A 17,546-nucleotide genomic window follows, 5' to 3' on the forward strand; every position below is an offset into this window, starting at 1 on the left:
TGAATTAATAGGTAGTATAAACGTTCTCGTCGAATATCAACCACGCGTTAATACAAAAACCATTTGTTCATTTGTTGAATCTTGGATCTTTTGTTTATGCTTTAAACTCAAATATATACAAATACTGGTTTCGTATTGAAATGCGGTAAACAAACTAAATACAAATGAACGTATTGATAATTTAAACAAACTTGGAACTTATTTATTTTTATCAATATACGTAGAGCTACTTTTCAATAATATTTTTCGTTAAGTTTATATTATAGTTATAACTAATAATGGAAATACTTAGTTTTGTAACCTTCATTCTTCCTGGTGAGTTCAGATTTTGTTCTACTTTAAATTTAAAACATACATATTATATATATATGTATATCGGTAAATAATCTTCACAAAATTAACTTTCTGTCATCTATAATCCTATCTGTCTACACATTCTCTTAAGATAACAAATAAAGGAATGTGGTGGTTATTTGGTGGTTCCTTTCTTATAATCGTCGAGTTTTCACTGAAGTTTCATCTTGAGGAACATAGAAAACAGAAAATATTGTACGTTATTATCTTCTATATTGAAATTAACAGTCTTATTGACAGGGGTGTTAAATCAGATAAATTGGGAAGTATGACTGAAATCGGCAAAACATTCTTTTGTTTACGATAATCATCATAGAATTGGTCGACGTTTGTTTTCTTAATTCACAAGCGATATATCTGTGATCTTCGATCTTTAGGCATCACACATTTTGTTCCAAATTGTGATACTTTGACTGAGTTTGCATGTTTGTATAGTTTCTGTTTGTAACTTTGTTTCTTTGTAACCCAAGTTCATTATTATTTGAACACAATTCTGTGGTTGTCGTTGATTAATGTCTGATATATTTGGTTTTTCATTAATCGTTGTGTTAAAAGTTCAGCTCATCCGGTAGTTTTCCTGTTTGATTGTTCACCTCTTTTAGTTTGGTGTCTCATTTAGCTGATCATCATGTATTAGTTATTTCTCATTGTTGAGTCAAAACGTTTTCATATTCCATAATGGTTTATCATCACTTTATTGGAATAGATATAGGAAGATGTGTTGTGAGTGCCAATGAGACAACTCTCCATCCAAATAACAATTTAAAAAGTAAACCATTATAGGTTAAAGTACGGCCTTCAACACGGAGCCTTGGCTCACACGGAACAACAAGCTATAAAGGACCCCAAAATTACTAGTGTTCAATACCCTGTTTAATAATTGTTACATTTGAAATCATTCTAAATATTCATACTTTTAAATAAACAAGATAAATTAAGTCTATATTCGACTTTTTTTAAGTGACACAAGGCTGACCAGATTATTAATTACCCCGAGAAAACATTGTCAACCGCGGCTTTATCACCCTCTCGGATATGTGTTAATCAATTTATTATAATCCTTGTCCTATCACTATTGTTATGTAAACTTAAACTAAAAGTAATGATATATGAAGTTGTTTATATCTAAAACGTTACACCTGTACAGAAATAACAAAAGTGACGCAAAATATTTTTTTCATATTTCAAGTGACAATCAACAAAAAGGGTAAAACTTTAAGTAGTCCAAGAATTGCGTTGTCTTTTGAATTGTCGAATTTGTTTTACTTTTCTGTACGAAAAGATGACATTCAAAAAGTATCTCCATCTGAGCCATGGGACAGAGTAAACTGTCTCCCTCATATCATGGAAGTCAATATAATACTTCCATGCTCATATGAACCAATAACAATCTGTCATTTTAACGTAAAATATATAAAAAAAAAAACACCTCGAGTTTGATCAGAAATAAATCTTTGATAACATAATTTCTAAATGTAGGATGTATAACTTGTTGGAAAATGTTGTGTTTTTTGTTTTCGTTTGAGAAAACAGTTATTATTAAATCATGGCTTTATTTTAATAAACAAATGAAAGCACAAGAAGTTAATATACGTCAGTTGATTGTGTGACATACCGGGAAAGCTGTATGGAATAATACATTTAAATGAATCACGATATGTCATTACAGTGATTATGGATAACTTTCAAATATCGAACATGAAACATTAATTATTCAAGAGACAAATATGTGGAGTTTGTTTTATCGAAGTACTTATTTGTTCATATCAAACAGTTGAATGCAATAAAACATGACATTGTGTAGAATTTTCTTTTCTAATCCTTGACAAAATTTCCAGGGATGTCAAAAAATCAGAAATTTCGCTTGATCCTCTGCTGTGCGTATCGGTCCTCCATTTTTTGTGTCAATTAAACAATGAGTTACTGACCTCCTCTTCTACTAATAACCTATCACGAAAGCAACTATTGTTTTTGTACGTGTTCATGAACCAAAATAGAAACATGCCAATAAAACCATAAATATTTGCATATAAAAGTCCGACAAAGTAGCAAATACATGTCTGTATGATCTGTTGGTATTTTTTATATTACGAATTTTCCATTAATTTGTGAACAACAATATTGGACTTTAATTTACTTGTGCTTGTTCGTGTTGTTCAGTTTTAAGTTTTCTGTGCATTGTTTGTTTGCACTATCATTTGTCTGTTTGTGTTTTCCTTTTTTTTTTAAGCCATAGCGTTGTCAGTCTGTATTCGACTTATAAGTCTGAATATCGTCTCTTTTTTAAAATGTAAATTATACCTTAATTAAATTCCAATTAAAGAGTAGTTAGATTAATTTAAACATTCATCTCATACTAAAATTGTACTCGAGTACTCGGCCTTCAGAGAAAGTACCCGAGTACTCGAGTACACTTTCACATTCCTACAAATTACACAATTGACTATAATATTCCTGTTTGGAGATGAAATAAAGTACGTTAGCAATTTTTTGGTGTAAATGATTTCATCATATAACTCTCATGTTTCTCTTGCTTTCTTACCAAAATGTATGCAAATAAACGTATTTCTTTACTGATGATCAAAGGTGAAACCTGCAAGATAATGGACGTTATCGAAAAATTAAAAGACAAAGAAAGAACATAACTGTTTGCAGATCATTTGAAAAGAAGAAATTAAGTGTGCCAGTCTATCGTCCAAATATCAATAAAAATAAAGATTATATCGGCAAATCTCGAATAAAAAGATATATGACATTTATATTTGAAAATTTAACTAGCTCGAATGTAGAAATGTCTTATAATGCTTGATGTAGTGATAGAATCTACAATTTTTCTTGGCGTCAATATTATGTATTAGTTGTATATAGAATCGTTTTCTTATAACAATCCTCTGCCGTCGTTAGACTACCTATATATATCTAACATTGTTGGGTTGATGTTTAGACTAGTTATATATATATATATATATAAACGAGTCTAAATTGAAAACTACGTTCAAACCTATGACTGCGTTGGATAAAAACCGCAGTTTTTATACGTGTGCATATATATATATATATATAGGGAAGAACAAAAATTTGCGAAATAAAATTGAGAAAGGAAATGGTGAATATGTCAAAGCGACAACCACCCGAAAGCAAATTTATAGATCTAACATTGTTGGGTTGATGTTTAGACGAGTTGTATATACATATATATTGCTGGTGATCCGATGGATAAATCTGTTGTAGAGTTGTCACTGGTTCAGACGTACTTATAAATATAATTATTTTCTGTGACTGTATCTTACATTAATTTGTAGGATCCTTTACTAAACCTGATTCTTTTTGTTATCTATTAATCATGTGTTTCTTTGTCTAATATGTTCTCCTATTTATTTATATTGTAGTCCTGTAATATTATGTTGTCATTTCAATGTTATATTTAACTTGGCCATTAAAGTGCGAGGTTGGCATGCCACAAAACCAGGTTCAACCCACCATTTTTATTCCCCTTTAAAAATGTCCTGTACTAAGTCAGGAAGATGGCCATTGTTATATCATTGTTCGTTTCTGTGTGTGTTGCATTTTAATGTTGTGTCGTTTATTTTCTCTTATTTTTGAGATATTAGGATAAGACGTGGCACGGTACTTGTTTATCCCAAATTCATGTTTTTAGTTTAGATGTTATATGTGTTATTCTCGTGGGATTTTGTCTGATGCTTGGTCCGTTTCTGTGTGTGTTGCGTTTCGGTGTCATTGTTCTCCTCTTACAATTAATGCGTTTCCCTCGTTTTTAGTTTGTTACCCCGATTTTGTTTTTTGTCCATGGATTTATGAGTTTTGAACAGCGGTATACTACTGTTGCTTTTATTTACTATATATAAGGTAGCTGATTTGTAAAACAAACATCTTCATGCCTTATATATCATGTACTTTAGTGCGACGCAAGATTAAAACTGACGTGGAAAGGTAACACCCGGCCACCGAAAGCTTCATTTTTATGAAGCCAAGGTGGTCGTGTGGTCCAGCGCTACGGTTACAGTGCAGGCGATTTTATGTCACTATATATCATTAGCATGGGTTCGAATCACGGCGAGGGAAGAACAAAAAATTTGCGAAAGCAAATTTACAAATCTAACATTATTGGGTTGATGTTTAGATGAGTTATCTATATATTACATATACTATTCGTTATATAGTGTGCTGGTGACCTAATGCAATATATATTGGGTCTGATCATTAGATATAGGGTAAAAGCGAAGCTCGAATCCCCATATGGAATGTACTGACCCCATATATATTGTGTAAGGTCACTATCAGACTATTTGTATGTAATGCATTTATCTTAACGAACCATCTTAATCTTAGCATGTGGTATTTTGGACTATCAAAGTGATCAAGTCTTCAATATCGTATAAAGTATAAAGAATTCTTCTTTACAGGAATAATTGCCAACAATAACAACGTGTTGACTTTAAATGTGTTTTATGGATTTATTTCTATCGTTCATAATCAATATCTTCGTCTTTTGAAACTTTTAAGATTTCCCTTAAACACCGTGTTGTTTTATAAGGGGACACCACCACTAAGCGTGAATTGTAATAAGACCGCATGCTAACACAATATGGAAATCTACTTACCTGATATGAAATTAACAAGGTCTCCGCGTGGTTGCTTTTAACCAAACGAATTCCTAGAAACGTATAAGAGGTAAGATAAATGTTTTCATAACATAGCTTGTTTTCATGTTTTATTCTTTTCTATTTATATATTCATTTTTTTTAAAGGTAGATGTATCATTATTATTATTATTTTAATTAATATAATTTTTACAGGTTTGGTACAGACTGCAGTAACTGTTCCCCCTCCTATGCAGAATTATAGTATCGAACTAGAAGAGAAACTCAGGATTGAAATGTTTTCTAACTATACAGTTCAACAAAGACCAAGCCAAAAAGTCCGAGTTGCCATTAAGTTCAATCTTTTAACAGTCAATGACTTGGTATGACATTCATTTTAAACTATATAGCAAAAGTTTTGATGGGTTGATGTCTTTACTAAATAAATCCACCGTATTTGATAAATAATTGCGAATTACTACTCAAAGATTTTTTAATTGATAACCAGTTGATTTCAAAATAGATGATTGATTTGAAAAAGGGGTCTACGTTTATTGCAACTTGATTCTGTCAATAACTTATTGATATTTTAAGCAACTGTATAAATGTTTTCATGTAGCAGATTGTCTAAATATCCCTTACCTAGAACTTTGATGGACTAGATCAGTCTTTTTTTCAACTTTTCAAACCTACATGTAACAAATTCTTACTTTAGCTACACCATTTTCTCACCCAAAAAAACAAAAAAAAAAAAACTGAAAAAAAAACTATATATTGATCACAAGTTAACATTTTTACCACGCGCTTTATTTACGAGAACAAAACTGTAACGTTTTCTTGGTTCGACTTAAAAGTGTGTAGAAATAAGTTCTTCGTCAAGAAAAATAAGAAAAACATAAAAGTAATATAAAACTTAGTTGTCTGCAATTATGATAAAATACTACATCAGAGACGAATGGGAGAGGATATAAATACGAAGTCTAACACACAGCTTTCTACTGTAAATTATACCTATATCGTATAGCTAATTATAAAAGATCATTCCATGAAAAATGTGAAACGATTAAGTAAAAAAAGTTTACTGCTGTTTTATGTTTACAACAATAATCGAAAGACATAGTGGACTTACATCAACCAACGACAACCATTGAATAACAGGCTCATGACTTTGGGACAGACACATAAAAGTAAACGGAGTATTAGAGGTTTCTCAACATCTTACGAACGAACGAAAATCGCCCTAACTTGACGTTACTTGCCGTAACGAGAAAAGAGGGAGCAGTAATTTATCTTATAATTTTGGATTATCGACTGTGCTCTTCTTCCCTTTGAAATGTCTTTTACGCGTAAAATATACATGCTTAATTTTTTAAACCATTTTGAATCAAATATATAATATTTATTTGATATTATATGATATATAATATACAATTTACTGTTCAATCAACACAGTTGAAAGTCTTATTGATCTATTAATTTAAGTGAAGAATATTTAATTTAAAGACAGTAATCGTACAAGAAATTTTAATAAACATGATGACAACATCACTATTTAGTATATGTGAAAAAGGTAAGTATAGATTCATGTATATGGATCGAATGGGATAAGATTTTTTTTTTTTTATCTTAGCTAAAAGCGGATTAACGGTAGAAATTCTTTCGTGGACACGAGGTAAAATAAATCTAGAAGTGAACGCCTTTCGATTTAAATTTGAAAAGAAAACATCCCAATAAGTTCCGGGATAACTTCTCTGCCCCAACCACTAAAATCCAAATGATGTGATATAGATACAATGGATAAGCGTTGATTCTTGAAAAAGAAACCATGAGCCCGCAGGCCTATTCTTAATTAGAAGGTATTGTAAGTGAGTTTAAATAACCATGTTATCGTGACAAACGATGCATAACATTAAATTATATATAACAATTAAATGATTAAAACAATACAAATACATGTTGAACACACCACGTCTGCCCTTATATCTATCTATATCTATCTGAACATTTTTGACAAAATGAGACATATACTATCTTTTTTCTAATAAGCTTGAGAATGAAAATGGGGAATATGTCGAAGCCGGGGACAACAACTTGACAAAAAACATATATATAGCATAAATTTTAAAGCATGTGTCTGAAATTTCTAACAAGAAGTCTTATTCTAGGCATATCACGATTTTCTAGCATATGAATTTGCGAAAAAACAGATGAAATCATACTAATAATAGTGGTTTATAAAACAAAAATGAACACCTAGAATGTTAACATTTTCATTTCAAACATGTGGAATAGCTAACAATGATCCGATTATAAACGAAGAAACTCGCTTTTATTAAACAAAATATCCATAATACCTTAAAAAACAAGAAACAAAACAGGCAAACTAGAGAATAGAGGAAACAAAAAAATATATACCAGGATTCGAACCTAAACCGCCAAGTTCTAACTCATTAACTATAACCATGAAACCTCGCGGCTACCAACTCATATACTACGAGTGCCTATTATTGTATATATAAAGGTACAATCCATTTGTTATAAATTGGTAGACTTAACAAGAAAAATAAAGGAAAATATCGAAATACATATTTTAACTTCTATATTGTTTTTTTTTTGTTATCATGACCTTTCTTATTCTATGTGTGTATGTTTCCTCTATAGTATAATTATGAGTATATACATATTTTTTTCTTGTTTATTGTTTCCGTGTTAAGCTTTTATGGCATACTGTGCATATTTCCTCTATTTTTCATATTTCTAATTTTTCTTTTTAGTTAGGGGCGTAGTAAAACTCTATTTCTAACGATAGATCGAGTGCACCTTTGAATTTCTTTATCTGATTCCCAATAAATATTAGAAATAAAAAAGCTATGTTACGACTTATCTATTCAAGATACTCTCCGATACAAAATAATGAAACTCATAGTAACTCAAACCGATTGGACCCATAGAAGGGACGTGTGGATATATGAAACATATTAAAGTTGTGTTATCTCGATCACTTATCAATCCTTTACCAAACGCTAATTTCGCAATGAAATGAATGAAATATTTGCCACTGAACGTTAAACACCAAACAATCAATCAACCAATTGCAAACTAGATGTGTTGAATTTTTAAAAAAAAAATCTTTTTGAATGGATAAGGGAGATAAATCGACATGTCAACAAACGGAACTCAACGTAAGAAAACGAAACAGTCAACAACAGAAAATAAATTGGAACACGGATGTTAAATGACAACAATAAAATGCAAAGTTGCAAAAAATGATATTAAGTTGTTAACTGTTGTCTTTTAAACACACTGCAGTATTGGTAGACATTTATTATGGATTTTTATTATAACAAAATTACTGCTCCATAACGATACGTTCGTAGAGTTTCGTCCGTTCGTAAGATAATGAGAAACCTCTATTTAGCGCAAAACCCTCCATAACCTAGGGCGGTAGTGTAAGAACATTAAACAAAATCGTGTTGAAAGACAACATGAAATCTTGTGGAAAGATTGTCAAGACACTGAAGTACCGATGTACGAGTTACTGAAATATAACTATAAAGTCAGTGTTAATACCCTTGTTGGAGAAGTTGCGCATTTTGACAATTAATGTATTTTCTGTGATACTCGAATCTCAAATATTTAAGTAAAACAAATGATAAAATTAATACCAAAAAGAAATACAAAAGTTGATTTATTTAACGAAAAAGTCAAATCGTATAGGGAACCAGAAGTGTGAAACTAAAATATTAAAAGTGATTTAAACTTGCCAAAAATGTGTGTTTGAGTAAAACTGACAGTGTAAAGTAAAAGAAATAAGATGAGAAATACGATTAGTATCTGATTATTATCATTTCAGGTAATTTTATCCTTTTTTTGAAGCAAAGAATAGTAACACGTTATGTTCATTCTTTTAGAGAAACTTAGTAGTTGACATTTTAAAACTTATTCTACTGGAGGCGTAATCACACAAATGAACCTTTTTAACCTTAATTTCAGAACATAAAAGATCAGACCTTGTCATTATCTGGATACTTGACTATGGTAAGTCTATACTGAGAAATGTATCACAGTGTGTCTGTTCAATGGTATCAAACAGTATTTAAAGTATGGATTGAGGGTAACAGAATAGCGAATAAAGGGCACAAAATAAAAATAAGAGAACCGTAAACAAGAAAAAAAAGAAAGAAAATATAATGCTATGCAACCAACACAAAAATGGTTAAGGAAAAGTCAGATAAGCGCTGTAGGACCACAAAACATGTATGTTGCACTATGTAAATACAACTGTTTCACAAGCCATGTCTCTTTTGAGAAGATACATAATATTCATGGATATTTTGTTTTGTTAACGTACTGGTTTTCATATATGATTTCTATGATTCGTCTCATAGAGAAAAAACTTGAGAAAGTTACCAGTATAAAAACACATGGTAGCGACGAATATAGAAGTTCGGGCAAAACATGTCCAAAATATGCCTGCACAGCACTATGTTTTGATATTTGATTAAAATAGAAAATCCTTTCTTGGACACAATTGTTTAAAGAGGTACAGTTTTGGCTGCAAAGGGAGTTCCTTAAAAAAAATGCATTTTTCTCCATAGAACATGCGGTATGATTATTGAATATTCGACACTTAAACATCCAACCACAAGATTATACAGTTTAATTGAGCACCATCGAAAACACAAAGTATGTTTTAAAAATATTCGTATGATAAGTTACTTATATTTATTTTCGATAGTTTAAAAATAATCCAATACAAAAAAATCATAAACACATGCATTTAACCATAATATAACATTATCATTTTTGTTTATTCAACCAATTGACCAGAATCTTATAATAGAAAATTAAAGAAATATTTTCTAGTCTCAATAATGAATTTTTAATTTTTTAATTTATAAAGACTGTTTGTTCTATTTAGGATTGGAAAGATACAAGATTGGTCTGGGATAGATCAAGAAAAACATCGGAAGATTTTACAAACATTAAGTTTCTATTTGCCACAGAAGAGCATGTTTGGCGACCAGCAATTATTATAGAGAATGCGTAAGTTATTTTATTTACTTATTAAGGGAGGCAGACTAATACGTTTCAAAGTCTGTGAATGCCAACTGCTTTCTCGAAACTTGAGGAAATTGGAAACTTAAATGTCATGCTCATATAATGAATTTTAAGTCCTTTTATAGACATTCGTATCCCAACATATGGTCCATATCAAGACTGCCAAGCTTTAAATCCCAACAAATCGATAAAAATGTGAATGCATTTAAGATATGACAAAAGAGAAATAATAATCTTGGTTTTTGACTTAAAAAATGTAATTGACCATCTTGTTGGGTTAAACTTATTTTTGACATTTTAAGTCTCAATAAGTGGACTTGCTGCGGTACTAATGTGATTTTTACCATATCTGTTTAAAATCGTCCGCTGATAGTATAAGAAATAATAAAGAAAATTCAAGGATTTCAACATCATATGATGGCAAAGTTAGCCCTAGATCGATAAAGATATCATGATTTTAATGTTACATATAGTCATATACTAGTAATGATTCAAGTGCTAAGTTTGTTTCCACCCTTTGCATTTCATTTCTTTTTCGTTTGAGCATTTTTTTTTATAGGTAAATCAAGAAAAACACTCAGGACGCACCAAATTTACAAAACGTTATTTTCTATAAAACAGACACGCTGTATATGAGAGTCCCTAAATATTTTATAGATAACAAGAAAAATAACAAAATCACAAATAAATAAAAACAATTACAAAACTGTACCGCATCTTATAATAGTTTTCTTAAATTTTATAATTCCTTTTACTACGTGTGCATATTTCAAAGGTCACCCTTTATTTACATGCTTTAACATTGTAGAGGATATTTAATTTGTTTCTGTATTGCGTTCTTATCATTTTATATAGTGTTGATGGGATATCGGTAATCAGCGATAAGTCAGTGCCAATGAGAATAGCACAAGATGGCAGAGTTATATGGAATCCAGCTGGTATATACAAAGTCAGTTGTGAGTCTGATACCAAATATTATCCTATGGACACACAAGAATGTTATTTGAAAGTCAGTGCTTGGGCATATACTAAGGCTGAAATAGAACTGGTTTTCAAAGACCAGAATATCGATATAAGCTTTTATACTGAGAATGGGGAATGGGATCTACTTTCTGCGGAGAGTTTTAGATCGGAAGCACGAACTAGAGATGGCGATGCCTTCTCTTCGGTTTCGTTCTTGATCAGACTTCAGCGACGTCTTTTGTTTCATGTTGTTAACACCTTGTTTCCAGTAGCTCTGATGGCCATTCTGATAGCTTTTGTGTTCAAACTGCCTGTTGAATCCGGTGAAAAGATTGGATTTTCTTTAACCGTTCTGTTATCGTATGCAGTTTATCTTACGCTGATTTCGGACAATATACCCAGTACATCTGTCACAGTATGTTTGTTATGTAAGTAAAGCTATTGAAAAAGGTTTACCAAAAATTATGAACATCAAGGCAAGTTTAAAAACGGGAAGTCCCCATTTGTACTGTTTAGATATGTTACAACAGATATTTATGCACTGTAAGATTTAAGGGAAAATCGAAAAATCTGATTTGGATATATTTAGGAGAAAAAAACTCATATATATTATGATAAGGCGATGTTGTGGAATTGACAATTTGATATCCACCAAACAGACACCAATGCTGTGAACAAATAAAGGTCGCAGCGATCAACAACAAGCGATATTCATTCTATAAAATAACCTTTTAAAAGTCCTAACATGACAAATTGCGCTAGAACAATGAATCAAAAACAAAAAATCAAAAAACAAAGACAGCATACATCTGACCAAGGATTAAAAGGCTCATGACTTTGGATAGACATATCAAGAATGTGGAGATCTTAAACATGCAAGCGTGCGATAATTTTGGGAAGTCCTTGATCCAAAGGCATCAACATGACGTACTAGCACTTTGATCGAGTGCCCTTCTATTAAATGTCATACATTCATACAAACCTCTGTACTTTGATATAACATCAATATTCCTAACATTACCTGTCTTACCTCAAGGCTTAGTCTTGTATGATTTTTAATTTTAGTTTCTTGTGCATAAATTGGAGTTAAGTATGACGTCCATTATCACAGTACTAGTATACATATTTTTCAAGGGGCTAACTGTAGGACGCCTACGGGTGCGGGAGTTTATCGCTACATTGAAGACCCATTGGTGAACTTCGGCTGTTGTTTGCTCTATGGTCGGGTTCTTGTCGCTTTGACATATTCCCAATTTCCTTTCTCAATTTTATAACAGCTGTTTTACAAAAGCATCTAGTACTTTTAAAAATTTTGACCCTGACGGTGGCCTCTTATTCACTCCGGCAATTATGCATTTTACTGATATCATAAGCAAGAAAGTATGTTAATAGCTTGTTGCACGCTTATTTTAAAATGATAAACTATGAAGTCCAAAGACAGATCATGTTTTTATCTGTATGGCCTGTTAATTATTTATTGTTCATCACATTTCAGCCATGTACCTTGCTTTCATATTGTTTCTTGCTACCATTGCTGTGTGCTTAACTACATTTGTGATTAATCTACACATGCGCACAGATGACGAAAGAATCCCTGACTGGGTGAAGAAATTTACAACAACATACTTGATAAAATTTGCTTGTTGGAAACAAAGTTGGGCTTGTAAGAGGAATAAAGTTAATGTTAATGGATCGGACTTAAATATTACCAGAACAGATGACATACCACTTACAGAGAACAGAAATAATCCTGATATTGAGACAGAAAATGAGGACGAATCTCGAAACCTTACATGGAAAGAATTGTCAGAAATAATGGACAAAGTATTTTACAATATTTATATGATCCTCATTGTGATATCTACACTCGCATTATTTTTTGTAATAATAGTTGGGTATAATACTGCAGATATTTAGTAATGTGGGAGTTTTAAATATAATGGAGTGGCAAAACATCAATTTAAAACACTCGGTACTTCAACCATGTGTTATGTCTTAAAAACTGACGTTCTGGTAACTGCCCTGATATCTTTTTCAATGATTTGTGACAAATATTAATGCTTTTTTTTGGTGAAATATTAAATTTGAAATATTTTTGACTCTTTTTTATTGATCTTTGATTGGACAGCGTATCGTCAACCTTTCGGATTGCTCCTTCTTTATGCAAACAAATTAGAGGGTAATATTATTCATATTATATTTTTCAGGAAATTTTCAATCGGTTTAGTATGAATGAAATATGAATACAAATTTATAAATTATCAAGAAACTTAGTTGACCACACAGGGATTTGGCTTTTATTTCCTTCTTATTTTCACATAGCTAAACTAAACAAATGCTATGTAGAACTGCATAATAAAAATAATAAAGCACACACGACAATATTCTGAAAAAGCAACACTCCTATTTCTTTGAAACGCGACAATTTAAGGTTCACTTGTTTTAGCAACGCCACTACTTTCATTTTGAATGATCCGGTATCATTACTCTGTAAACTACACTTTCAATATCTGTAATGTGGATGTAACTTTAAATTGTGTGGTCGATTCAATTATCTGCTCATTATAAAACATACACAAAATTGAAAATCAATGAAATGGTTTGCCCAATTTTATTATTTTTTAAATTATAGATTATCATGGTTTTAATAGATAATTGCTTGCAAATATTTTTTTTCATCACAGTATTTTGGCTGACCTTAACAAAGAACTAGCGAAACGGGATTTAATAGATTTTATAAACAATACATACAAATCAATGGACGAAACGATATATGTGAACAATCAAGGTTATTGAAAATTGAAAAAAAAATTGTCGTACTGACACCAAAGTTGTTGATAACTAATATCATAGATATAGGAAGATGTTGTGTGAGTGCCAATGAGTCACCTCTCCATCCAAATAACAATTAATAAAAGTAAATCATTATAGGTCAATGTACGGCATTCATCACGCAGTCTTCGCTCACACCGAACAACAAGCTATAAAGGACCCCAAAACCATTAGTGTAAAACCATTCAAACGGGAAAGCCAACGGTCTATAACGTATAAATTACATAAACAAACGATAACTGCTGTACATCAGATTCCTTACTTAGGACAGGTGCAAACATTTGCAGCGTGATTAAACGTTTTAATGGTACCAAACCTTCTCCCCTTTTCTGAACCAATGGTACAACATAGAAAAACACACGATAAAATATGATTTGGAAGGACTCAATCAAAAAACTTAAATTAACACACGTGTCTATTTTAGACTTAAACATTTTCTCATGGCTTCATATACAAAAATGTATGATAAACAGAACCCCGTTTTCTTTCCTTTTCATTATTTTCCTTTCATTGGCGTCGATTTATCGTTGACTCCTTCTAAACTTTTTAAATGGCTCGATATCCATGTATTTGAAGGGTGGTTTCCGGTTATTGTGAACGTAATATTTCGATTACCAAAATCTTTTTACAGCAGATGTTGATATCATTAGTTTGTCAAATTTGTATTTATTTTATGAAAGATGTAGACAACTTTTTGAAGAAAGATTCAACTTAAAGAATTTGAACAGAAAAAGCGGAAGATTTCAAGCAGAAACCTCATATGTCTAGAAACGGACAACGCGATGGGAATAAGACAGAAAAACAAACAAGTTTACATAAAACTATAAAAAAAAAAAAAAAAAATACAAAAAAAAAAAAAAAATTAAAATTGATTTCTGTAAGGTAAGAAGTTCTTGTTCCACATGTGGGATCGTCATGTTGATCATCTTGAGTCTCTTCCGTCGATATATAAATCGAGAAAAGGACGTGGTTGTGGTGAAGACATTTATCCGTAGTTATTTGTGACACAGACATTATATAGCGGTCAACGAATTATGTTGGCGACCGTAAAAAGTCAGGACTACTTGTTTCCTTTTTGATAAGCAACAACTCTATATCAAAGTTACCATATAACGCAAGCTCGTCAAGATCGTAGTAACTTGAAAATATATATTCCATATGAAGGTGATGCTTGAATGTCGCTTAATTGAAATGGAAAGTACATAATTAGAAAAGGCTAGAATCGATCCTTTTGTTGTTACTTTTTCTTCTATACAAACTCTTATTGTCAGATGTAAAAAGAAATATTTCGTGAAAGTCCAGAATTCGTTCTTATTTGCAAGAAATTTACAAACTTTACATGTTTCACTATTTTTATTCACCTTAACATTACTTGTACACTTTGTATTTTTAACTTTGAACATTAATTCTCGGTTTGTTAACCAAAAAAAATCCCTGCGAAATAAATTACACGATACTGGTTGGTACTAAATATTACCATAGTTCAAGTTTATTAATATCCGTGTGAGTGTTCGTAACAACAACACAAAATGTGGGAATTTGTGGAAATGATTAAACCGGCGGACATTTAAAAAAAATGGCTTCCAAAAGAAGATAGGAAAAAAGATTATGAAATTGAGATAAGGTAACATAAATACAAAAAAAAGATTCCTTGGAAATAGATCGTGAATGATTAAATTATATAGTCGATGTTATGAATTGTATAGCATGTGAAAATCTTGCAGTGACAGACTCAGATAAAAAATGTATTTTTGTAATGGGATCTTCAAACTTTAAGTTAGATTATGTACTTGCTCATGAAAAATCAGAACGGCACAAAAAGTCTACCGGAATAAGGAATAAAGAAGAGTAAAGCACACGAGGAATCAGAGGCAGGGGAAATAATTCAAACTTAAAATCAAAACATTTTCAAAAGATTGGTGAACATATTCAGAAATGTATATGCTTTTGTTAAAAAAAGCGCTTGTTCACAGATTTTTTTTTGGATTATTGAACTTGACGAGATAAAAGGTGTATTTATCAGATAGATATATTGGAATGACAAGCAAGTTGTAACTTTTGCTTATTTCATTGCAAAAAGTGGAATCTCAAAAAGTTGTAAATAATATAAATAAAAGTAAATATATTTCAAGAATTTGCAATGGCTCTATTGATAGTTGAATTCTTGAGAAAGAATTTATTTATGTTCGGACTTGTAACAAAGGCATAATCAAAACTTCTTTTCTAGCAGTTGTTAACCTATGTCGAGCAGATGCCGAGGGGGAAGTGCAAGTTATCAGTATTTCTATGATTTCTGCAGGAATATTCAGATGGTTATCAAATTTATAAGGATATGAGAGGCACGGAGCGAATGTAATGATTGAAAAAAAAACAATGGGGTTATTGCTAACTTTCAATACAAGGTACATACTGATTTGCTCATTGTCTAGAATTAGCTTTCACATATGGTGTTAGGAATATATCACATTATCCTAGGATGAAAGCTTCGTTGGGAGGACTGTATTGTTTTACCAAACTAGCTCCCTTAATAGGAGTAAATTGAAAACTTGTTTTGAGAATTTGAATATTCAGCCTGATATTCCATCTCGCATTGGTGGAACTTTATCTTGGTTTTGATAGATAATTGCTTGCAAACATTATTTTTCCTCACAGTATTTGGCGGACCTTAACAAAAATCAGCTGAACAGGATTTAAAAGATTTTCAAAACGATACATACAGATTGTTAGACGGAACTATATCTGTGAACAAACTAGGTTATTGAAAATTGAAAACAAAACTAATTTTTCCACCTGAATCTAGTCGTACTAACAATGGGGTTATTGCTAACCTTCAGTACAAGGTACATACTGATTTGCTCATTGTCTATAATTAGCATACACATATGATGTTAGGAATATAGCATATTATCCTAGGATGAATGCTTCGTTGGGAGGACTGAACTGTTTTACCACACAAGCTCCCTTAATATGAGTAAATTAAAAACTTGTTTTGAGAATTTGAATATTCAGTCTTATATGCCTTCTTGCATTGGTGGAACTTGAGTGTTGCCTAGTTTTTTGCAAGACCCGTAAGTTTAGAGCCGGACCAGTAGATTTTGGAGTTCACTGGTCCGGCTTGCCAGTACACAAAACAAGCTCAAATTCGACCCCCGAGGACGACGGAGTGGATCGTAGAATTTTTGACTCGTTGATTGCACGTACTGTGTTTGAACAGATGTTACTTGAAAATTTAAAAATCTACTTTTTGATATTTTACGTTATTTGCTATTATTTTGCGTGGATTTCATTGACAACAACATTTGGAGTAGGATCTGCTTACCCTTCCGGAGCACCTGAGGTCACCCCTAGTTTTTGGTTGGGTTCGTGTTGTTTATTCTTTGGTTTTCTGTGTTGTGTCATGTGTACTATTGTTTGTCTGTTTGTCTTTTTCATTTTTAGCCATGGCGTTGTCGGTTTGTTTTAGATTTATGAGTTTGACTGTCCCTTTGGTATCCTTCGTCCCTCTTTTACAGGGAATACTTATATCATTCAGATACCAGTAATCGAATACACCAATCATTACTTCGTCAATTCACTTGACATATATATTTATATCTTCATCGATGATTTCTTAAAGCTTATTAATCAAAATTAAGTTTGAACATATACAAATAATGGTATCTGAAGCGAGATCATATTCTCATTTTTAAGTGATAAGATTTCAAACACGTCGGAATGTAAAAGATGTACACGACT

At 31.5% G+C, this 17,546-nt stretch overlaps 1 protein-coding gene across 1 annotated transcript; it reads left to right on the plus strand.

Moving 5' to 3' along the window:
* The first annotated feature begins 219 nt into the window (after positions 1–219).
* LOC134709618 (neuronal acetylcholine receptor subunit alpha-3-like) lies at positions 220–12,995 on the plus strand. The gene is made up of 6 exons (XM_063569770.1): positions 220–315; positions 5,172–5,338; positions 8,949–8,993; positions 9,877–10,001; positions 10,872–11,407; positions 12,475–12,995. Exons 1-6 carry the CDS (start codon positions 279–281, stop codon positions 12,894–12,896), a joined length of 1,332 nt encoding a protein of 443 aa, XP_063425840.1. The 5' UTR covers positions 220–278; the 3' UTR covers positions 12,897–12,995.
* Positions 12,996–17,546: the final 4,551 nt, after the last annotated feature.

Source organism: Mytilus trossulus, chromosome 3 (assembly GCF_036588685.1).
Source record: "Mytilus trossulus isolate FHL-02 chromosome 3, PNRI_Mtr1.1.1.hap1, whole genome shotgun sequence".
In the NCBI taxonomy this organism is placed as follows: Eukaryota; Metazoa; Mollusca; class Bivalvia; order Mytilida; family Mytilidae; genus Mytilus; species Mytilus trossulus.